Source organism: Thunnus albacares, chromosome 11 (assembly GCF_914725855.1).
Source record: "Thunnus albacares chromosome 11, fThuAlb1.1, whole genome shotgun sequence".
Taxonomy (NCBI): Eukaryota; Metazoa; Chordata; class Actinopteri; order Scombriformes; family Scombridae; genus Thunnus; species Thunnus albacares.
In genome coordinates, this window is record NC_058116.1 from 1,954,088 (window position 1) to 1,977,935 (window position 23,848).

General features: G+C 39.7%; 1 protein-coding gene across 1 annotated transcript in view; it reads right to left on the reverse strand.

The window, feature by feature from the left end:
• Positions 1-2,279: 2,279 nt before the first annotated feature.
• The window catches only part of pde1a (phosphodiesterase 1A, calmodulin-dependent), a 31,676-nt gene continuing 10,107 nt past the window's right edge, over positions 2,280-23,848 (reverse strand). Inside the window, exons 4-17 of the mRNA XM_044366212.1 lie at positions 16,646-16,759; positions 16,376-16,558; positions 14,514-14,580; positions 13,236-13,352; positions 12,348-12,488; positions 11,778-11,878; positions 10,476-10,601; positions 8,529-8,630; positions 5,629-5,749; positions 5,453-5,534; positions 5,135-5,255; positions 3,976-4,160; positions 2,457-2,657; positions 2,280-2,371 (exon numbers count right to left, since the gene is read on the reverse strand). Coding sequence (XP_044222147.1) covers positions 2,316-2,371; positions 2,457-2,657; positions 3,976-4,160; positions 5,135-5,255; positions 5,453-5,534; positions 5,629-5,749; positions 8,529-8,630; positions 10,476-10,601; positions 11,778-11,878; positions 12,348-12,488; positions 13,236-13,352; positions 14,514-14,580; positions 16,376-16,558; positions 16,646-16,759 — 1,717 coding nt within the window. The 3' untranslated portion in view covers positions 2,280-2,315. The remainder of the gene's footprint in view (positions 2,372-2,456; positions 2,658-3,975; positions 4,161-5,134; positions 5,256-5,452; positions 5,535-5,628; positions 5,750-8,528; positions 8,631-10,475; positions 10,602-11,777; positions 11,879-12,347; positions 12,489-13,235; positions 13,353-14,513; positions 14,581-16,375; positions 16,559-16,645; positions 16,760-23,848) is intronic.

Here is a 23,848-nt window from a genome sequence, read left to right on the forward strand (position 1 = left end):
TGATGTTGGAGAGTACAGTGTTATGCTAACCTATGGTATTGGCTGAAAGTACAAGAAAGGTGCAATATACAACATTCAGCCCCACTAGATGTCAGCAAACAACTATTTGCTATGTAAAGATATAGTGGAGTAATGGCATCCTGAGCAGAGAATGAAGTCACACTACTTCTGTATGTGTTGTAATCTGAGCCTCTCTGTTCTTTGTTTTGATAGCTGGGGTGGCCATGTGTGCATGTTAGTGCACGTGACCGTGCATGTTAGTGCATGTGAGTCCCTCCCTGTGCTCCCTGTGTCCGTTTTCAACATCGTGGCCAGGTCACAAACTTTCTCACATTACAGCTAAACAGTATACTAAAATATGTTTCTGAAAACATTTGAGGCAAGAAATAGACAATGCAGTAACAGATGCCACTTTCTTTTTCCCCCAAAACTTTGAGTAGACGGAAGGCGCCGCTGCTCTAGAGTGACATCTAGTGGGGCTGAATGTCATACATTACACCTTTAAAGTGTAATAAAAAAGTGTTCACATGTAAACTCTGGAGTTTCTCTTGATTGGTCATTTAAATGTTGACATCCACACTGATTCATTGATGCTGCTCTGCTCTCTGTGGGCTCACACTGTCAAACATGTTTGACCTCTGGCCACACCCCAATCAATGATGTCACAGCAACAACAGGTAAGGCCAGTTTCATTGCATTTAAAACAAACTTTACTCCAGTTGTTCCTCTGCTTTTATACAACCCTAATCTGCTGGAGAATAAAAAGCTCCACATATGAGTTGAAGATGGGTCATCAAAAACATTGTAACATTTTACAGGAAGAGAAAAGAGAGGGATTCTGTGAACAGTCACTACATCAAGCTTCTAGCATAACTGTTTCACGAGGATGCAGGGATGAACTTTTCACTTTCCAGCATGACCAGGTCTAAACACACAAAATCATTCCACACACATTTGGTCCATATTGATAGCTAGCCAACAGCCTAATGTGGTTGCACTCATGTTGGTCATGCTCACATAGATCTGAATATGCACTAGGGATTATTTTTTTTATTGTAACTCAACATTCATGAGTGTACTTTTATCAAGTTTAATTTGCACTATCTCTGAATCCCACTATCTCTGAAATTCTATTTGCATTCAGTCTGAACACGCATGTGGGATTGTACACAATCAAAAAATGGTGCCAGTTTCCATACCATCCAAAGAAACAGAATATTGCCAACCAATAAATTAACAACAAGGCAGCCATGCTAACGGCTCTGTGAAGCTGTACTTAGTGACACAATGCATTGAGGTAATTTCTAACGCCAGCATGCTAACATGCATACAATGACAATGCTAACATGCTAATGTTCACCATGTTCACCATCTTAGTTTAGCAAGTTAGCATTTGGTTACTAGCACTAAGCACAACATACAGCTGAAGCCAATGGGATTGTCATTAGTTTGGCAGCTAGGTAACTGGTCATAAAGCAAAGCATTGGACATGTTAAAGTTAAGTGATTGCACTAAAGAAAAAGTAAGGACGATTCATCCTCTGGGGACCATGAATGTCCACAATGACAACTAATCCAATAGCTGTTGAGATATTTCAGTCTGGAAGAAAGTGGTGGACCGCCCAACAGACCGACACTGCCATCCAAAAAGCCATGGCACTAGTGTGACTAACAACCGCTCCAATATCCTGTAGGATCTACTGACTATTCTTTGACAGCACTGATATCACAGATTGGGGTTAGACTAAAAATATATGCTTGATGATTTCATCCCAGAACAGAAAGCAGAGCAGAAATCAATCTTTACACGCCCTTCACATAAAAGGGGTATAATATCTCACCTGCCGCTGTGCCCAAATTCATTCACAAAAAGTTCAACTGCTTCTTAACAGCTCCATGACACAGTAGGTATAATGTACGTTTAGCCTGCCTTAGCCATGAGCAGGAATTTTTCAGCTTCTGTATGCTCTTTGGTTGTCAACTGACTCTTTATTTTTATTATGATTTTGACATTTTCACTTATTTAACAGACATCATTCCTCTGAGTCTTTAAAACCACAAAACATTTTTAAACGGAATCACCACTGTAAATGGACCATGAAGCTGCTAGGAAGCTGTTATGTGATGAATGTTGTCACTTTGAGTCTGATATTTTCATGGTGAGGTGGCCCTTTGGGGGCCACTGAGGGGCCATTGAGTCAGCTGCTGTGTTTAAACAGAGGAGTCTGAACTCTAGTTGTCACTGTGCTGCACCGCCTGTTGCCATGGTGATTTTCCACTTTCAGATACAGTGGTGAATTCACCCACAGAGGATCATCAGGCGTTTTCAGGCACTTCATCGTCCTCCTCCTTCTCCTCTCCTGGCCCCACCCCTGCAACGGTTAACACAGAAACAGGTCAGCTCACTGAGAATGTAATTTAAGGAAATGTATGTATGTGATGTCATGCTGATTATACCATTCCAGGTCAGATGATTTGCAGACATGTGGTCAGGTGACTTGTCATTTGTTTCATCAGGTGGGGAGCCATCCAAGCTCTGTGACTGGTCAGAAGTATGACCATCAGGGACATTGTGGCTGGGTGAGGCATGTGATTGACTGTCTGAGTTGACGTTAGATTCTACTCCCTCTTGGTCTTCTCGCTCCTTATTGGCCAGCTCTGTGTAAAATACACACAGAGACATTAAAGTTACAGGAAACTGTATGTGTGACTAAGAGGAGCCCCCAGCAACCTGAACAGATTACATAACAGAGGTTTCTTGGGTTCATGTTCAACCTAACAAGAAACCAAATGGAAGATTTCTTTGTGCTTGACACCGACTGAGTATCAATACAGAAATCCACTAAACAACTGCAAAAATGACAAAACAAGCTGACTGACACCAAATAGCCCAATCAGATCCTGAAGCTAGGTTTATGCTCGACACAGCGTCCCTGGCGAGAGGGTGCACGTGACAAAAATGACATAATCTTTCATGTCAAGCGCAAAGGCTTTGCAAGTTATCACAGCACTTGGTCACGCACATCTGAATTTTTGCAACTATGTACACATGCGAGTGGTCCCGCCAATTCTAGTGGAGCTGGGGTGGCTGTCCCAGTTCATCAAACACTGAGAGATGGACAACAATTTCAATTTGTGGGTAGGCGACAGTAATTACAGTACACAAATGCAATGTTTGGCGGTATGTTGGTGTTTACTACCACTGCCAGGCATCCTACTTTCCTTTACTTTCACTGTCTCTATTGTAGTTCATTTCGTGTGTCTTTATAGCATGTGTTCTCTTTTACTTATTGTCAGGGTGACCAAACAAAACGGGAAAATAACTTTACAGTTCTGAACATCTCTTTCCATGTTGTAAGACACAGAACAAAGTAAACAGAGACCGAAAATGGTAACAAAGAACACTTGTTAGCTTATTCACAGAATATTTTCTTTGTACACCCCCTGGTGTTTCGGAGAATACTGCAACAAACAATGCATTGAGCATAAACGCCTCTGTGCATGGCTGTAGTTCGTGCGCCATCTGTGAAGGCCCGCACCACGGTGTCTCGTGCGAGTATAAACAAAGCTTAAATATCGCCAAACTCATAAAAGTAGCCCAGTTTTGTATGTCCACTTAGGAGAGAGGTTTTTGTCCATCCAACACACACACAAATATATCTATAAATAGATCCTTTGTAAGAAAAGAATGCCTCTGGTCTTTTTTATTAGTTTAAGTTTAAGCCAATCCCAAACCATTGCTACAATAAAGAAAGAATGATCTCCATATTTTGGATAACGTTACATTCAACATCTAATTATAGTGTTCACTTGTATGAATAGATGTAACAGCTTTAAAAGGCTTTTATAACATATTGTAGGTACAATGAAAAATCATTTGAAGAGGAAAAAAAACTCATCTTAGTTGTAATGAATTAAGAGGTCATTTAGTTTTGTCGGTGATCAGTTATCTGTGTGTGTGTGTGTGTGCGTGTACCATGCACAGACAGCTCTTTCCATCGATCCTTGTTGCTGGCAATGACACCAGAAAGGTGGAGCCTCAGAACTGGCAGGTTGATGGCCATTAGGGAAAAGTCCATCTGTCCATCATCACTGTTCCCATGGCGACCACTACTATGTCTCTGCACAGACTCCACGGTAACTGAACCACTTCCTGTTAGACTGGAAAAGAGCAGCATTATAGACCAGGAGGCCAGTTGAATTCAAAATCAGTTTAAATCAAAATATTTATTTAAAATGATTAATGTTTTATCAGGTTTCTACCAGTAGAAACTCAGAGAGGGCCTAAGATAAATCAAAATCTATCTGTAGTAAGTATTACTTCTCATTTTATGTTTATATATATATTTATTTTTTATAGTCTAAAAATCATTTGCTATGAAATGAATATGTTTCTAATTCAAAATTAACTTTCTAACCACTGCAATTTGTCTGTATTGGAAAAATCAAACACAATAACAAACCTCCCTGTGTACCCCCCAATCAGGGTCTTACTTTTGGCTAGATACCAAGTAAAAAGTAATTGCTCCTTCGTAAAAGTTAACAAGAACTTGGGACGACTGAACTTAAATGAAAACTAATTTCGTGAAGACTTGGAGAGATTTGGCTGGCTGGAGATGTTTGGACTCAGTGCTACTCATGGTTTTAGCTGGCTGCTGAAGTTTCGGAAAGTGTGTGTGACCTTTTGTCATCTGTTCCTTTCACATCAAGGCAGACCGGTGAGTCAGTTTTAATTTGTTTAGCAGCTAACTAACAAATTGTTTGTTTTCAAAATTAGGAAAATACTGTCATGGCTGTGTTTATTGTAATTCTACAATACTAAATACTAAATACTTGAGGGCCCTTGTCCAGTGGTACCGCTGGATTCGGTTAGCAGTGCATACAACAAACTCTCTGTGATTACATTCTGTGTTTTTTACTGAATTGCACCTTGGGGGTTGTAGTGATGTCCACAAGAATCAGATATGAACACAGTTGCTCATCTTTTGTATTAAGGATTAAACCAGGAGAGTTTCATGGCTTGACAGTTGAACCAGTTCCAATTTAGAAAGGATTTGTAATACCCAACCTTAAATCCAATACACTCATGGAGTGTGCTGAAATCCCCCCAGTAGTAGCAGTACTGCTAGTGGTACCTGGACCTCCTGTTTCCAGTCTCCCTGGCCTTCCTGTCCTCTTCTATCAGAGGACCAATCACCTTTTCTGTTGTGTCGATCAGAACACTGAAGGTCGGCTCCACAATGAAGTCTATGAAACCTGCAAGCAGACAGAGATATGGGCAGATGGGATGGAGAGAAGAGAGAAAGAATGGTAGGAGGAGGAAAAATAGAAAGATAAGATAGTTAAATATTAGTTCCTCTTCTTGTCTTGTCACTGGTCTCTGGTAGGCCTCATATGTTACTTGTTGATCGTACTTCTCATCTGTGTTACTTTTGGCTGATGGTTGTTCTTACCTATCTGTGATTGGGCAATCATGGTAGCTTTGCGGTCGCAGAGAGGAGAAAAAGGAAGGCCAAGCTCCACCTCTTTATCTCCCTGGAAAATCACACACAGTCACAGTCACAATGGTGAGATGGGCATGGTGTGTGTAATTGTGTGTATTTGTGTGTGTGCATGTGTGTGTGTGTACCTGTCGAAAGAACTCCTCCATCAGACTGTGAGTCCAGCGGTAGTGCAGTGGCCAGGCTTTGGCAGGATGACTGATGTCTGCAGCATGAAGCATCAGAGACAAAACCTTCACTTTGTCTATACTGGAGAGAAAAAAAGATCATTTAATTGAAAAGTCATTCATTAATAAATCAGTAATTAAATATAGTAAGAAAAGCAACATTTCTCATGAGTGTGACTTTGAAAACAGGAGAATGTCTTATTTAACCTTCAATTTTGAGCTAAAATGGTTTAGTGAATGCGACACTGCATGTTAGGGTTAGGCAGTGTTGTGTCTTTTATTTTGTATTTTGATTGAGTGTGCAGAGTGAATAATTCTCCATACAGCGGGTCCTGCAGCAACACAAGCAGAACCAGCATGTCAACAGGCCGGTGACGGCGTCTTCCAAGCGTGAGCTGAGAAGCGGAACAGATGCCCCCCTACACTTCGACTCCCACAGGACTGACAGAGAGGGAAAGCTGGACAGACCAGTGTGGTTCACCAGCCTGCTGAAACTTATGTTGGCCATTTCACCAAAGTCCCACTGATGATCTGGTCATCTTCATCAGATGGACCAGCCTCACACAGTCTGCCTCTATTGGGCTGGCTGAAAGAATGCAGTGCGTATGTCTGTAATTATGGACTCAGAACTACATTCTACTAAAAGCTACAACCAGGGCTGCCAAGTTTATTTTTGTTCATAATAAAATGTTTTATTCATAATTATTCATGGTCAATTTACCCACTTGACCTCTCTCTGGCCTTATGAACCAACATCTTTTTCATACAACTTTTTCTTTTTGCTAATTTGTGTTTATTGGGTAGCATTTTTGATATACACTCATAACACTCATACTACACATATTTTTCTTCAAAACAGGATAAAAAAGATTTATGCCCCTCACTATGGGCACTTGGTTATGTTTTAAAATGAGGGAGCAAACTTGGAAAGATACATAACTGGCAAGGAGGTCTGGGGATCCTCCCCCAGAAAGAAATTGTAATTTAAACAAATTTCCTGCATTTCTGCACCACCTAAACTCTTGGATTAAGTCAAGAAACAGCCACCTGCACTAGTCTAGATTAGTTAGATTGAGGGTGCTATGAAAACCAGGAATGCATCAAGAACAGTATATAATTGTGTGGATATGGGCAGGAAATGATTATTATAAGAAAGGCTATTTCATATTTAAAATTATATTTCTAAAAACATTATGTAGCCTTAAATGGTAGTTGGTTGCAGGCTACTAGGCAATCTTCAAGGTTGTGCCTTAAAACCGTTTAACGCACATCTACAAGTTGATTATCCTGCTTATACTGTGGTCATTTGCCAACAATATAAAAAATAAAAGCATTCACAAATTTTTGGTGAATATTTTGCACTCAATCCAATCCAAAGGTTATGAAGCAAATGCTTTCTGTTGTCATGACAACTTGCCACACTGTACTCGCTGCCAGCCTGAACTGAGGCATAAAATTCACATAAGGTGTCATTAAGCATAACTGCAGAATATGTCTCCGAATCAGTGTTCCTCTCAGTATATGAACAAAGTCTCTCAGTATATCAACTGCCCATTCTGTTGCCTTTTTTGTATTAATCTCATCCTTCTCTTCCTCTATCATTTTAAGCTCTTCAGGTATCAGTTCCTTGTGTCATTTTTCGCTTGGTTTCCTTCTTTGCTTCTCTATTTCTTTTTCCTCTGCTGCATCCCATTCTTCAAAACTTCATAACAAGTAAGCTTTGACAGCTGTGCTCTTTAATGTCGCTATGGTTACGGGTTGGGTACTGGATGAATTAAACTTGAGCCAAACTAAGTGTGCATTAAACGGTTTTAACACACACCTTCTGGCCAATCAGAAAAGAGTATTCATCCAGACCGCAGTATAAACAATGTTAAAGCTGAGAGTTGCTATTCTCAGTACTCACAAGGCCATCTTCAAAGTCTAACAATTGCAACAAAGTACAAACAATTAGGATGAATGAAATGACCTCATAACTAACCCTAAAAACCTACTACTGAGCGTCCCCGTAACCATAGTAACTCACTCTCACTCCTGCCTGCGTGTACACAGTGCAAGAAGAGAGGAAGAGACTGCGCTGCTGCCAGAAGAGCTGCTGACGCTGACTGAGATTACTCTGAGTAGCATGCATGGGAATAAATTACAGTATAATAGATTTGTTTATATTTGTCACTTTCCCCCTGATGGTCTGAATAACTTGGTGCTGCATGGTGCTGCTGTTGCACTTTGCTGCTGTGTCTTGTCTGTCCGTGCGCTGTCAATGTCCTCTCTTCACACTCTGGCGTTATTAGTTTTTCAATTTGTTTGTCACTGTATGAGGCTGACGCGTGTTATGGAAATGCACTTCAGCTACTTCCGCATGTCCACTCCCTGTTTTGATGAGCTGCTGCATCGCATTTAGCCATGCATAGAACATGCACAGCAGCCTGGTCAGTTTGCAATAGAGACTGGCTGTAACTTTGAGGATCCTTGCATCTGGCAACAGTGAGAAAAGTGTTGCTGCTAGCTACCAATTAGGATCAGCGAAGGTGTCCTTAATTGTGTCCAAGGTGTGCAAGGCCATCTGGAAGGCGCTTTGTGTCTGTACCAACAGCCAGAGAGTGGACCAACATTGCCTGTGATTTCTGGAGAGTGTGAAACTTTCGAAACTTCATAGGACCCATGGATGGAAAACACGTAGAGCTCAAAGCGCAAGGAGTGACTATTTTAATTATAAAGGAAATCACTCCTTGTGCTTTTGGCTGTCTGCAATGCCGAGTATCACTTCAGCAAGTGTACATTGGTGTGTATGTATACATCCCACCCATAAAAACCAAATGCCCAGCCAGTTACTTTCCTCTGGCGCAGGGACTATCACTGACCTGTGTGTCTGTGTCAGGGTGTTCCTCATGGTCTTGATCTGCTGGAAGTGACAGGACATGTCTGTGGACATCACCATCTCTATCACCAGAGCCCTCAGCTCCCTGTCAATAATCAATACACACAATGAAGATAATTAGTCACCAGGTACACAAGTATCAACTTATCAGTAATAGCATATCTGTGTGTGTCTGTGTGTATGTGTGTGTGTGTGTGTAGCGCATGTGTCGGTGTTCTGTGTGTAGTTGCCTGCCAGAAACACTGTCAGAGAAACGCTTGTCTTTTATCCAGTTTTTAGACACATTTTTACAATATACTTTTTACATCTTGGTTGTTTTTAACTCTTTTAACCGGATGAAGGATTTTAGTCATCGGACGCCTGGATTTTAAGTTGTCAGAGAGACAGTGGCTGAGTGAAACTGTACGTCTGTGAGGGAGAGACATATTCCCTACCATGACGTGTGTTGACTGTCGCCAACTCCAAAAGCAAACAGGAGTATCACTCACATCAAAGAGGACATGTGTCAGACTATCAGATGAACTAAAACAGAAGGATATTCTCTTGTACAATTACATTGATACTGCCTCTGTTCTGTCAAAAAAGATAACTGTGACAAGCTCAGCTGTTTTAGACACTATCCTGTGGGACACTTCGGTGTGACCAAGTTCATCCTCCTGCTTGACCCCGAACTCCCAGGTCACTTGGCCCGAAGTGGTGGTAAGAAACCGCAAGAAGAGCAGTCTCCAGGTGATCTTACCTCCAGCTCTCTACCTCTTGAACCCCTACAGAGCTCTAGCTGTGGAAGCTCCGGTCCACCCAGCCGATATATTGCTGCTGCTGATGCAGGCTGTCCCGCTGCTGGTGCAACTGCTGTGGTAGCCACATCTGTGGCTGCCCGTACTCTGTCCAGTCTCACCCTCGCTGCCTTGGGCTGTGTTGCGGGTGCTACTCCAGTGTCTTCAGCCATCACCACAGATGTCCCACTAATGGCCATCACCACTCCTGTGGCTGCTACATCCATCCCTGCTGCAGATGCGCCAGCTGCATATCTGGCTTAAAGGACTGTACTGTGCAATGGGAATTCCTTTTGTGGATAACTTCCCTGCTTTTTGGAAGCAACCCGACCTCTTTGCAGAAGCATTGCCAAGGTCAAACCTTTTTTAATCCAGAGAGATGCTGAAATGCATGCATTCATGCTTTTATCACTAGCCATTTAGACTACTGTAATTCCCTCTTTACTGGATTACCTAAAAAGTCTGTAAGAAATCTACAGCTAGTTCAGAATGCTGCAAACAGATTCTTAACTAAAATAAAGAAAATGGATCACATCACCGCAACGCTTAAGACACTGCACTGGCTACCTGTATCTTTCAGAAATGAGTTCTTTTACTTGTTTATAAAGCTTTAAATAACTTTGCTTCTCCTTACATCAGAGATGCCATATCATTAAGGTCCTCCACTGCATCTCTTTGAAATGTTCCTTATGTGACCCATAAAAGTACTGCTGAGGCTGCCTTCTGTTTTTGTGGAAGACACTGCCTCTGGATATTAGAGTGGGAAGCTCTCTCAGTATTTTTATAAAATGAAATCAATTTTTAATCTGGCTTTCAATTTTAATTTGGAGTAATGTTATGGCTTTAACATTAGTTTTTCAGTTGTGATCACTGGTTTTTATATCATTTTATCCCTAGTGTTTATTTCATTGACTTTTAATCTATTTTATTCTTTTTGAAACTTTATTGTTTTATTGTTGTAATGTTAAGTCTTGCAAATTTGTATTTATTGTCGCCTATTTTGCTTTTCTTTATTTTGTGTGTCTGTGTGTTTGTCCGGGTTGTTTTAATCCTGATATGTAAAGGTACCATATAAATAAAGCTGAGTTGAGTGTGTGGGTATGTGTGTGTGTGTGTGTGTGTGTGTGTATGTGTGTGTGTGTGTGTGTGTGTACCTCCAGTCGTCCTTGTTCAGGTTGACCATGATGTTCATGTCCTCCTCTGCCATCAGCCTGTATGCGGCGCTGACGTGATGGTTCTCCAGCACTGACCTGTCGTTGTACAGAATGGCCACCTCTGACCTGACAGACAGACAGACATAACATCCAATCAGATTATAGATATAGTTTGATCATTTGGTTTACCTTTTTTGTTTTTTTCTGACTACAGGCAAAGCCAAAGGATCAAATGGTTTGGTCCAGAGCAACATATCATAGCAACTAGCTGTCCAGAATTATTTAGTTTTTACTGGTGCAATATCACAAAACAAAACACATAAGACAATGAGAAAGGAGGGAAAAACAGCAAAACAGCTTATGACATTGACACAATATACTGTAGTCACAGTGAAGGTGTGGGAGGCTACAAGATAAGTTGTGGTGGCGTGTTTGAGTGGTATGTGTCGTGTGTGATTGGGGTTAGTATGTACTGTATGCATGTGTGTTTGGATATGAGAGGAGAGATTAATAAGTTATAGCTAAGAGAGAAAAAATCTGTTCTAAGAAAATAAACAAGGATAGGAATGGAAAGTAAAAAGAACAGGAAAAATCATAATATGAATCATAGTAATAATGGGAGGTGAAGGCAAGCTGGGTCTGAAGTTGCAAAACAAGCCCTCAGCCACGGAGGTGGCAGGCAGGCCCAAGAGAAGATAGCAGGAGCAGGACAGCAGAGAGCTGCTGCTGGTTGTGTTTGATTTTCTTTTCCTTTTTCAATCCAACCAGCCCATTATTTGTCCATCCTTTCATTTTTAAATTGTTTTTTACTTCTCTTTTTTTTCTTCTCAGTGAGAGTTCATGACCAGATATCCAGATTTACATGAACTTTATTGGACATTAGCTTGACCTGAAAGATATATCTCAAAACCTGAATGACCTAAATAACATTATAGAAAAGAAGACTAAGAGTATTTTTGAGTCTGTGGTGCTCATTGTAAAGAAAAACAAACCTTTTTATAGATATATAAAAATATTGGACAAAATGCTGCATTACAGCAGCCATGGTCACTGTCATTACTAACGTGTGGTTTGTCCAGCTGCCTGTTGTTCAAATGTTATGTTATGTCTCGTCTGAATTATGTGACTGATAAAATGCCAAGCATGTTCCTGAAAATATTCAAAGTTACAGAAATATTAATGTGATTTTTACTGATGGGGAAACTTAACATGTGCACAATAGTACCATCTAATAAGCTTTAAAAGTACTGTGCAGCACTGTGGTATTGTAGAATACACACAAAGACACACACAGAGCAGTACCTGGTGTGGATGTGGAAATTGTTGGTGGTTCCTGTGTGTTCGAAGTCATGAATTGCTGCAGCAAAAACCATCGCAAGAATCTCCAGCTCACTGAGCCAGTGCTGCACAAACACATACACACACACACGCACACACACACGCACACACACATTGTTAGTTGTGAAAAAAATTGTTAAACTGTTTAAACTGTGCTGAATGAAGCTCAATGTTGAAATGCAACAAAAGTGTGTATTGTGGCTGAGCGGTTCTATAATGTGTTGATGGTTGTTCTGTGATCATCATGTGTTAATGCAAAAGTATCAAGTTCAGTGTTAGTTGGTTACAATATGATATGATTCAATTATATGCTGGCAGTGGTGGAAGAAGTGTTCAGATTCTTTACTTAAGTAGATAATGCTTGTAAAAAATACAATATATGATAGAATAAAATACCATGGAACAATCTGCAATGAAAAAAAGTATAAAAAAGTACTCAGTGTTTTTTTGTATAATATCATAATATACATTTTTATTGGATTATTACTACTGATTATTATTATTTCTGATGTGTTTTTTGTGCGTGTGTGTTACCATGAGCCCGGTGTGCAGCATCAGGAAGTGGGCGGTCTGAGTGACATCAGCGGCGTGGATCAGGTTGTGATAGGGGTTCTTGTGTTTGCTGTAGCCATTCTCCAGAGCTTCAACAAACTGCACCAGAGCCTGTACTGGGATCTGAACACAGGACTACAGGTAGCACAGGTACCACAGGTAGTACAAGTACTGTAGGTACTACACATCTAGTAGCCCAGCTGCCTCTGACATTTTTTATTCAAAAATGAAAGGAAACATGACAACAACTTGTAGTTTTTGAATGTCAGTTTTTGTATGGATTAAACAAATAAGACATGATGTGTTAATTCGTGAGATTTAGAGGTGCTGGCCGGCAGATTTCTTTACATTTGGACAGAGCCAGACTAACTGTTTCCCACTGTTTCTAGCCTTTAAACTAAGCTAACCTAATCATCAGCTGGCTGAGAGTGAAATTGATTTTCTCATCTAATTCTCAGAAAGAAAACGAATAAGTGTATTTACCAAAATGTCAAACTATTCCTTAAAAAAACCCAAGAAGAATCTTCTCAGTTGAAGACTGTAGGTTTACACTTTAGAGGATAAGGCCAATGTTATTTTTATGTCTTTTTTTTTAGATCAACAATTTCCCTGAAAATACAATGCGATATAGCTTGTCTCTGTGCCATAGTTGTCCAAAAACTGTGAAAACTCCACTATATAAATGGATCGAAAGAATACATGTAATATGAATGTATGAATTAACCCACAGAAAATCTCAAACTCTGCAGCTCTGTTGGAGTTTCTTAGCCCCTGAACCTGTTCATTAAGAAATCTGCTCACCTGTAAACTTAACCCCACCCTCCCTGAATTTAGGCCCCACATGTGTTAAAGATAAGAAGCTGTGTGTACCCTGAACCTGTTGATGAGGTCATAGCGGGTCAGCAGGTCATAGACCAGGAACTTGAGGGCGTGGTCTCCAGTGGCCTCGTGGAAGGAAAAAACATCAAACGACCACTGATCCACTTCCTGAAAAACAACCAGTAATACTGTAAGTCAGTAAAATCAACCTTATCATCTGATACACCAACATCCAATAACACCTATTATGGGACAGTCCAGTACAGATACAACAAGTAACTCTGAGATCAAGCTGTCTGGTCCTGCTCATTCAGTCTGATGCAGTGTTGTGCACCTTTTGACCAGTAGAGGGCAGTGTGCTAATAATATTTTCTCATGTTGAGAGGAAGACAAACAGTATGACCAATTAAATTCATAATTCTAATCATTCATTGGTTCATGATTACACTTTAAATGGGTGATGTGTTTTATATCGTGAGAGAAGCATACATGAGAATAATTATGGTGATTATTATAGTAATTGAATTTTTTGTCTGAGTTTGTACAGGAAGCCCTGAGGGGAAATAAATGTCATCACCTTTTCCACCTCCTCCCTTTCTGTCTCCTCCTTTGCTTCTTCATCTCTTCAATTTCTTCCCTTCCCCCACCTTCCCTGCCCTTCCTCCTTTTTCTTTTACCTCCTTTTAGTCTCTGCATTTTCCAGTCCTTCTGTATCTCTTCTTTTCCCACTTCACCTCATCTGTTCCCTCTTTACCCACTACTTTCCTCCCCTTGCTTCTCCTCCTGGTTTCTGACTTTTCCTTCTCTGCCTCTTCATTTCCTTTCCTATCTCCTTTTTTCCTCCCCTACCTCCTCCTTTCCTTCCCTTCTTCCTCCTTCCCTCTTCTACTTTCTCCTTTTTCGTCTCTATGTTTTCCTGTCCTCCTCTTTTCCTTCTTTACCCCGCCTTCCTTTCCCACATCCTCCTTTCTTTCCTGTGCTTTCCTTTCTTTATCTACCTCCTCACTTTCTGCCATACCTTTTAATACTTATTTTATTTTTCTGTTGCTTCCTTCCTTACCTCCTGCTTCCTTTTCATTCCTCTTTTTCTCCTCTACTTCCTAATTTCCTTCCTTAAGAGTTCCAGGAGCTCATCAGGGTTTTTAAAAGAATACAATCTTTTGAATTTGGGTATGAGAAAACAAACCTGTCCCTCACCACAGGTACAGTACAGACTTCAAAGAATTGATTTTATTAGATTTTTTCTGACTTCTAATCAAACACAGGGTTAAAAGAATGAAACGATGTCACTTCCTGCTGATGGGACTGCGGCAGTAAAACAGTTTTTACCTTCAGAGCCGTTAGAGCTGTGGGAGGATAGGTCAGACCAGCCATGTTGGATGTCCGTCTGTACATCCTGATGTCACACACACACACACACACGCACGCATGCACACACACATGCACACACACACACACACACACATAAAAATATCATATACAAATCACATATAGATGCAGACAGTTGCATGGATATAAACACTGCTCACACAGACCTCCAGCCACCCTCCTCCATAGTTTGTGACTAGGATGGATAGTTTGTCGCCATGGTAACCATGCTCTAAACACACAGTGAGTGATGCTTGGGGCCGATGCAGCAGATATTTTTTGATTTCATGCGTCATTAAGCTGCAGCAGATGAACTGATATCTTTCTATCACTCAAGGCCATTTACAGTCTAATGATATTGGACTTCAGTTTCCCTGTGATGATCTCCATCTCCAGCTTGCCCACACACTAACATCATTACACTTCTTGTTCAACCTCGTAATCATATCTTCAGTGAGGTCGACCGGATGTTCTGATGTTTATTTTCAAGAATTTGATGATTGTTTTCTGTTCTGTTCTCAGACGCCCCAGATTTCTGCAGAGGATAAACATAACTGAGCTGACTGAACATTTGAAAGTGTTTCTCTTTAGTTTTAGACAATCAGCAGACTGGACATTCAGAAGTTATAGAATTTCCCCTGTTATTGACATAATCCACTACATGGCTATGTAAACCATAATTATTAATCTGCTGCTATGACAGCCTTCTGGTGTCAGACTTTCCAGCAGGTGTTAGAACTTCCCATGCAGACACAAGAGCATCAGCAAAGTCCAACACTGATGTTGGGTGAACGGCTCACAGTCGGTGTTCTAGCTCATCCTAAATGTGTTGGATGGGGTTGAGGTCAGGGCTTGCAGGCCGGTCAAGTTGAAACAGGAAAGGGCCAAACCCAAAATAAAAGTTGGAAGAAGACTATTGTCTAAAATATCATTGTATGCTGTAGCAATAAGATATCAGCTGGAACTAAGGAATCCAACCCAAACCATGAAAAGTACCACAAGGTACACAAGACTATGTGGGCAGAGGTGTTCGTATACTTTTGGCCATATAGTGTATGCAATTAAATCACAAATATGTATATTAGTCTCATTTAGCAGACAAAGTCTAGAAAGTTAACAATTTTACAATTGTTTTTGTATGTATAAAAAACTTATTGTGTGTCTGTATTGAATGTCTTATGTAAACATGAATTTATCAGTATTCATTTCTCAAAAAAAGTTTCTGACTTTTTTTATTATCATTTTTCCCCTTTACAGTACAGGACACTGTTTTCAGTATTTTCTGTTTGTGTATGTAGTAAAATGAAAAACATTTTTGAATATTTATACTTCATGATAATTTGGTACTGTTGCTTTAAGAGTGAAAGTGTGTGACGCTTGACATGTTAAAGTATGCTAACAAAGTAAGGCTGTGTTTAAATCTTCCTCCCTATTTTAAAGTGTATTTGTGGTCAGTTAAATCCATAGTTAGGTTAGTTTCATCAGCTGGTTAACTGTTAACAGAGCCTGAAGCATGAGTGCTGTTGCCTTGGTTACCTACAGTTTAACATACACTGAACACTGATTTAGAAAAGAGATTTACAAAGATACACTTGACCGGAAGTATGTTTGTGAAGGCAATATGTATGTGATTATAATTTTAGCAGACACCACCAGCCAATCAGAATCAGCACCAGTTAGAGAGCTTGTTTGCTGGCATAGCTGTGGAGGCATATGGATTTCTTACCATATTCTTTCATGTGCATTTATTCTCATTCTACAAAAGCCTGCAGAAATATGTGTTGTTCTCCTGCACAGCTGAATCTGGCAGCAGCAATGTTTACCTTTCTACAAATATCCCAGCTTGCACTGCATGCACAATGCTCCTGAATCTTGGCTTCTCCTCAGGACGACGCTTGGCCACGCCCATCCTCCTGCTGAAGGTGCATGCTAGCCAATCACGTACTTCGCTGGGCACCGATTCCGCCTGTAAGTCACTGAGCTCGTCCTCAGTGTCCAACAGACGCCTGCAGAGCAGAAAGAAAGCAGTCACAGCTTGGACAACCAGTGACAAGGATTTATTTTCTATACATCCGTCCGCCAATCCGTCTCACTTGGTCTCATCAGTGTAAACAGCATCCAACATGGCAGCAGCGAGCTCCAGGTTCCTGCGGAGCTCCTGCAGGTCCACAACGCCACGGTCCATCTGCTCCATGACCCCCTTCAACCTGAAAACACAAACAAACACAGACAGAACATACATGTGCTCAGTTAATGTACTGTATATTAGAGGACAGATAACAAGACACAGAAGAAGACAAAGACAACACAGACTGTACAGTCTTCTACAGTGACACAATACCGACTGTGCTATTAACTTATTTGTTATTTTATCACAGTGGAGATACATTTGTTGGCTGGTATGATCGTTCAGTCCTACATCTTACTTGAGGCTGCACCAAATAGGTTTAACTTAATTTGATATTTTGGCTAACTTGTTTCAGATCTAATCCAAGTGATTTGACACCAAATTTGAGACCTTTAGTTTTTAAAAGTGAATGAAATGACTATAAACACAGATAGAAACCCTTCTCCTCTCTTGCCAACTGTTAATATGGGTCAAAGGTATTCCAACAATATCTAAGGAAACAATAGAGGACAATCCTTGATTAACGAGTTGAGGCTAAATGAGGCGACACCTTGAGGCAACAACTTGAGCTGCTGCTCTACTCACATGCCATACTCCCCTTCCTGTAACATATATCCAACACACCCTTATAATCATGGTGGCGTAGTTTCAAAAGCCCCACCTTCACCCCAGCATCCACCTGTCGGTCTATCTTCCCCAATGGGGGAAAGTGAGTATTGTCGCTCTCCACTCTCTAATGTGCAGGATCAATGTTTCTTTGTTGGGAGCAACAAGGTCAGAGAGATGCCAAACACTAATGCTGTACATATTCTACATTTATTATATTAATCTATTCCTTGTAAATTAGTTGACTGAAATGTGATGCTGACCACAGAAAAGCTTTTCACTACCATTTTAACACTGAAATGTATCACCTGAAAATCTTTCACTTCTATTGGATTTGGAAATTGTTAAATGAAGCCCAGCCTGCAAGATAGCTCAGGCAGTCAGCTCGAGTTTGCCAATCCATTCATGCAGCATATTCTCTCTTACTGTAACACACCCTTTTAATCACACCAGTGTAGTTATGCTGGCATCCACCTGTAGTTTCTGAGTCTACCTATGTTTGACTCAATCCCTGCTGTGCAGAGCTTAGTGCCTCCTTGTGGGCAGTGACAAGGTCATACAGCATACACATAATAATCCATCCACATGAGTTGGCTGTCTGAAATGATTGTTTGAAAAGGGAATCTTAGCCTTAAAAACAGGAATGAGTTTAGGTGCATTACGCCAAGTTGCCTGGGCTGCAATTTTAGGCTACTGAGATCAGATCAATAGCAATAGTTTATCTGTTCAGTACATGTACAATACAATAAAATACAATACATTATATGTACTAAGGCACAACAATACTGTACTTAGGCATTTTGAGCTAAAAACTAACATCAGTATGCTACCATGCTCACAGTGATAATGCTTGTTTACCGTGTTCACCATCTTGGTTTAGCATGTTAGAATGCTAACATTTGGTAATTAGCACTAAACAAAATGTACAGCTGAGGCTGTTGGGATAATATCATTAGTATTGCAGGTATTTTGTCATAAATTAAAGGACAAATTAGATTTTTGACCTGATTATGGCACTAGACGAAAAAGTAAGGGATCACCAAAGTTATTACAATTCATACTAAGGGGGACATGAATGTCAGCACCAAATTTCATTGAGTTTTTGTCTAATTTATTATACCTTACTGAATTTGTACCATACTGTAACATCCTCTATTGTGATGTATGGCATTCTACTGAACACACCTCAAAAGAGCAGTAGAGGTCCTCTCTGCAGACTTCATACACCTGCTAACTGACAGAGGGAAGAACTGATCTTCGTACTTCGCACCCACACAGCCAGGGGTAGATCTACTGGAGTGGCAAGCTGCCAACCTAGTTTTGGACAATCTAATTTAAAAATATATATATGAAAAGTTGTGGCTAGTCAGAAATTAACAAGTGCAAAACTCTGATGTCCGAGTGCAAGTGAATGCAGCAAGAGATGACACTCCCTGTAGAGTCCTAGGTTCTACATTTTCCATTTTCTCCCGGCCCCAGCAGCTTTCTGTGCAGCCTCTCCAAGTCCCATCACAAACAATGACTGCTGATGGCTTTTTTTCCTGCTAAATGTAGGGTTGCTAACTTCCACTAGTAGAAATACAGAATGGCCGCAGATGGATAGTGGCAAACAAATAAAAAAAACCCAAAACATAACAAAACAAAACAAACGAAAAAACCACACATAACACACCATACAAAATACAAAGCTACACACAACAGCACATCACATACACCCACAATGTCAATTAGAAATTAATAATGTGGTCACACAGCTGATTGGTCTTTAGTACATGTTTTAGTTTGGTCATTTTTTAACATGTTTCTTAAAGTTCAAATTTGGATCAAGTGTCACACCAAGATATATAAAATCAGTAACTACTTTCAGTAACAATTTTTTCACCTTTGATGAAAATATCAGCATTAGGAGGTTGTACCATTGTTTTAGATAAAAACATACCTTTTGTCTTGTTTACATTTAGACTCAGACATGATTGATCAAGCCAATGTGTGATCCTTTCCAATGCAATTGTTAGCTTAGCAGCAGCTAACTCAGCTGTTTTTGCATGTGTGTACACAACGGTATCATCTGCATACATTTGTAGTTCTACATCATGACATTGTTGAGGGAGATCATTAATATATAGGCTAAATAACAGGGGACCTAACACTGACCCTTGTGGAACACCCATTGTGCACTTCATGTTACTGGACAGTGTGTTACCAACTTTAACACATTGTCTCGTATTAGATAAATATGAAGACATCCATGCCAGTGCTCTAGATGAGAAGTTAATTTTGGAGAGTTTTGATATCAAAACATCATGATTGTTTGTATCGAATGCTTTACGCAGATCTAAAAATACAGCACCAAATACTCCTCTTTTGTCAAGTCTTGATTTAATTTGCTCTATTAAGTGCAAGGTAGCAATTTCAGTGGCATGATTTGCTCAAAAGCCAAATTGCATACAATGTAGACCAAAATTGCTTGTATTAAAAATGTTGTCAGTTGTTTAACGACAACTTTCTCAGCAACCTTTGAGAGTACTGGCAGTATACTTATTGGTCTGTAGTTACTGGCTTCAAGGCGGTCTCCAGATTTAAAAATAGGCGTGACAGTGGCACATTTCCAGTCATCAGGAAAGGACCTGTGTTTAAAAGACAAATTAATTAAATGAGCAATAGGGGGAGTCAAAATATCTTTGTGTGATTTGACAAACATAGTGTCAAATTGGAAAGCATCTCTACTTTTGGAGCTTTTTAAGGAGCTGATGATTTTGTTTACTTGTAACTCATTAGTCTCTACCAGCTCAAAAACCTGACCTGTAGCATCTATAGGAACAATATGCAGTTTCCTTTCCGTAATTTTTTTTCCTAACTCATTTACAGACTCAAGAAAAAAACTATTAAAGACAGAAGCAAGAGTAATTAACTTTCCTTGTACTTTGAGTTAAAAATCTCCTAAAAATTTTGGGTCCCTCCTCGTGAGATTATCAATGTTTTTCCAGATCAATTTACTTTTGCCTTTTGCCTCATTCAAAATATTGAAATAAAAACGAGAGCTTCTCATAGTTCTTGGATAACTTTGTTCCTTAAACCTTTATAAATCAGCATGTCAGTGTCTCTTCTAGTTTTAATTGCCTTCCTTAGTGCAGCATCTCTAGATTTCATCAGTTTCCACAAATTTTCATTAAACCACGGTAAACTGTTTTTATTTTTAGATTTTATCTGTATCCTCACATTAAATCTTTCCCTCACAGTGTTGATTCTGTGAGTAAAAGTATCACAGCCATAGTCCAGATCATCAGAGGACAGTACATCATCCCAGTTCAAGCTGTTAATTTCATTGATAAATTCTTCTTGCTTAGCTGTGGGTATGCATTGACAGATCATTGTCTTAGTTGCCGTGGTCTTAAATCTACTTTTAGTCAATTTTCTCGCACATAGGGTTAGCTTATGGTCTGATGAGCCAGTGATTAAATTATTCTTCCTGGTTTGTTAGTAAATATCAGATCAATTTGTGTACTGGAGCATTTTGCAATCCTAGTTGGGCCTTTTACTAGTTGTTCTAGTTGGAATTTCTCTGTGATCATTTTTACTTTTTTCCTCTTAGTTTTATTCTCCCAGTTCACACTAAAATCACCCACAAGTAACAATTCTTTGTTAAGATTGCACTCTTTCAAGACTTCTGTGAGTTGAGAGTGTCATCTGCAGAAGGGGGCCTATAGATACCTATGATGTTAAAAGGCATTTGCTGGGATAACATTATTTTTATCCCAACATATTCTAACATGTTACCCGCATTATAAACCACACGTTCACATTTGATGATGTCCTTCACATAAAAAAGAGCATGTTTTGTTTAGTAACTCATGTTGGATTATGTGAAGGATGGATTAAACCTGACTAAACCCAAATATTCACCAGTGGTCCGGATTGCCTGCAACTACCAACATCTCTGAAACTGCTCATTCTGCAGACAAGCATGTCCAAATTTCAGATCAGTCATACAAGTGCAACATACAGAAGCACCCAGTTTGAAAAGCACTAAAATCACTCGCTCCAAGCCCCAAACAAAAAGCCACATTAGTCAGCAATGCAGTGACAGTTCATTCAAAGCTCACCTGAGAGTTTGCACTTTCACCACATTTTCAAACTGAAGCTCAGAGAAAAGGACTTTTTACATTTAATCAGCATTACTGGATAAACACTAGATATCTTCGATTGTTGGCAACACTATGTGCGGATTCACAGAGTATAAGTGACACAATTGGTGAATATGTATGTTATATGTAGGTCTCTACCTAGGAGCCAATTCAAACCCTCAAAGAAAGCTTGCACTGACATAATTACTGATCACTTTGAATCTTATTTCAGAAATCTGTTGGGAAACACTGCAGGAGGTTTTTCACTTCACAGCAATCGAAAACACACACTCACTCAAACGTTCCACAACATTCAGTGTGACTATTAAGGGAAAAACACAGTAGTTAAATCACTCTGAATCTTGTAGGAGACATTTGTAAAAATGAAGAGAGATTTTTCTACCAAAGAGGACACCAACTAATGAACAGAGATTAGAACTGGTGATAGAAAGAGAGCAACCGGGAAGTGAAAAGGTGGAAGCTAAAGATGACGAGGTGGAAGAAGAACACCACAGAGATGATGAGATGGAAGAGGGAGAGCATCACTGAGATGAAAAAAGACAGTAATTTGGAAAAATGTCTGAATATTTGGAAATAAAACAATTTATTAATTTCAATTTTTAATTCCACCTTTAGGTATGTTTATTCAATGCCACAATAATGTAATGTTTTTGAGTTAAAATATTTTTATTTGGGGGCTTTCCAAGCAAATATGGATGTATGCAATATGAATATATGCAATACATACATACATATATATATATATATATATATATATATATATATATATATATATATATATATATATATATATATATATATACACATATATCTGTCACCCCTTTAAGTCTCCCCATGAATATATGAATATTTCTCTAGATCCGCCCCTGCACACAGCTGCTGTCTGTTCACACTACAGAACCAGAACATGAAAATCTGTTTCTTCCAGATGGACACATGACACTCACCTCCTGTCAATCAGCTGACACCCACAATAAATAACGGGAGTCTCCTCCAGCAAAATAAACATGTTGCCATATAGACCTGAGTTTATACTCACTGTGTCTTTGTAAGCCAGGACAAAAGTTCATTTCAGTTTCAAACCAAAAAGTTTGTATTGAAGCTGGGCTAAAACACGTCCTGGACCTGTCTTTGTACTGGATGCACAGAGATGAAACGTATATTAATCTTCTCATCTAAAACAACAAATACGAAGTTTCCAACAACACTGTACTATGCCTTCAAATAAATTATATCAAAATAACATTTTTATTTTCATAATATCTCAATATTTTAACGTTGGCAGATGATGGGTGGGTGTGAAGTTACATTCTATATCCCATAGACCTACAGTCGTGATATACAAACTGAAGAGGGAAGGAAGGAAGGAAGGAAGGAAGGAAGGAAAGACGGAAGGATATATGAATGGATGGATGGATGGATGGATATTTAACCGTCCATATTGTCTTGTCTGTTCAGTATACAGGGATGGTTTGAATGTTCACCACAGAGGAGACTGATGACAGGGAGACGCAAGACTCCACTGTGGCCAGGCATCCTGCCGTTGTCATGGTAACCAAAACACCTTCCTGTCAACTGGATGAAATCTGTTTTAGTTGCCATGGTTACAGCTGGAGTCAGAAAGAGAAAAAGAGCGAGAGAGAACTAGAAGTTCAAGACTGCAGAGATTCCGGGATTTCATCTTCCTGAAAATCACATAGTTTAATTTCATAGTAATATTTCTACATTATTATTATTATTATTAGTAGTAGTAGTAGTAGTAGTAGTAACTGGGGTGGTAAGCAGAGAGGGCTTCAAATTGAGCTGTGATCATTAACACAAAAACTCTGTTTTCATGATGTGTGGTTACTGATCACCATAAACTCAGGGAATCTGCTTTTTGAACTGTACTCACATCAGAGCAGGTGTGGAAGGTCCACTCTAGGAGCACATCATGTGAAGAAGAATCCAGGTTCTTCTTGACACAGCGCTTCTACATTAGCCTGGTTCCAACCTCTGAGTGCTCTGAGCTGCTCTCAAAATTTTTCATTTAATCAAATTGGTCTGGTGCTGTACTCACAAAACAGCCTAAAAGTAGCTACTGACTGAGTTGGGAGAAACTCCTGAAATTAAGGTGCACAACAGTCCTAAATTTAGGACTCCTAAGTTTTGGTCTTAGAGTAATTCACAATACATTTTAGTGCCACAATTAGCTTTTACATCTCATCAAGTTACAAGTACATAGTACAGGGTGCTCCTATGTCACTAAGACCTGCTCATAGTCAGTCCGCTGCTCCAGGTAATGAGCCTCGCTGCTTCAATATATTGATTTTGATTAAGGACTAATTAATGAGGATCCAGTTAGCTCAACAAAAAATTTTAAAAATACTATAACACAGGAAATGATGGTTTGCACAGCTCTATACTGCATGGACCCT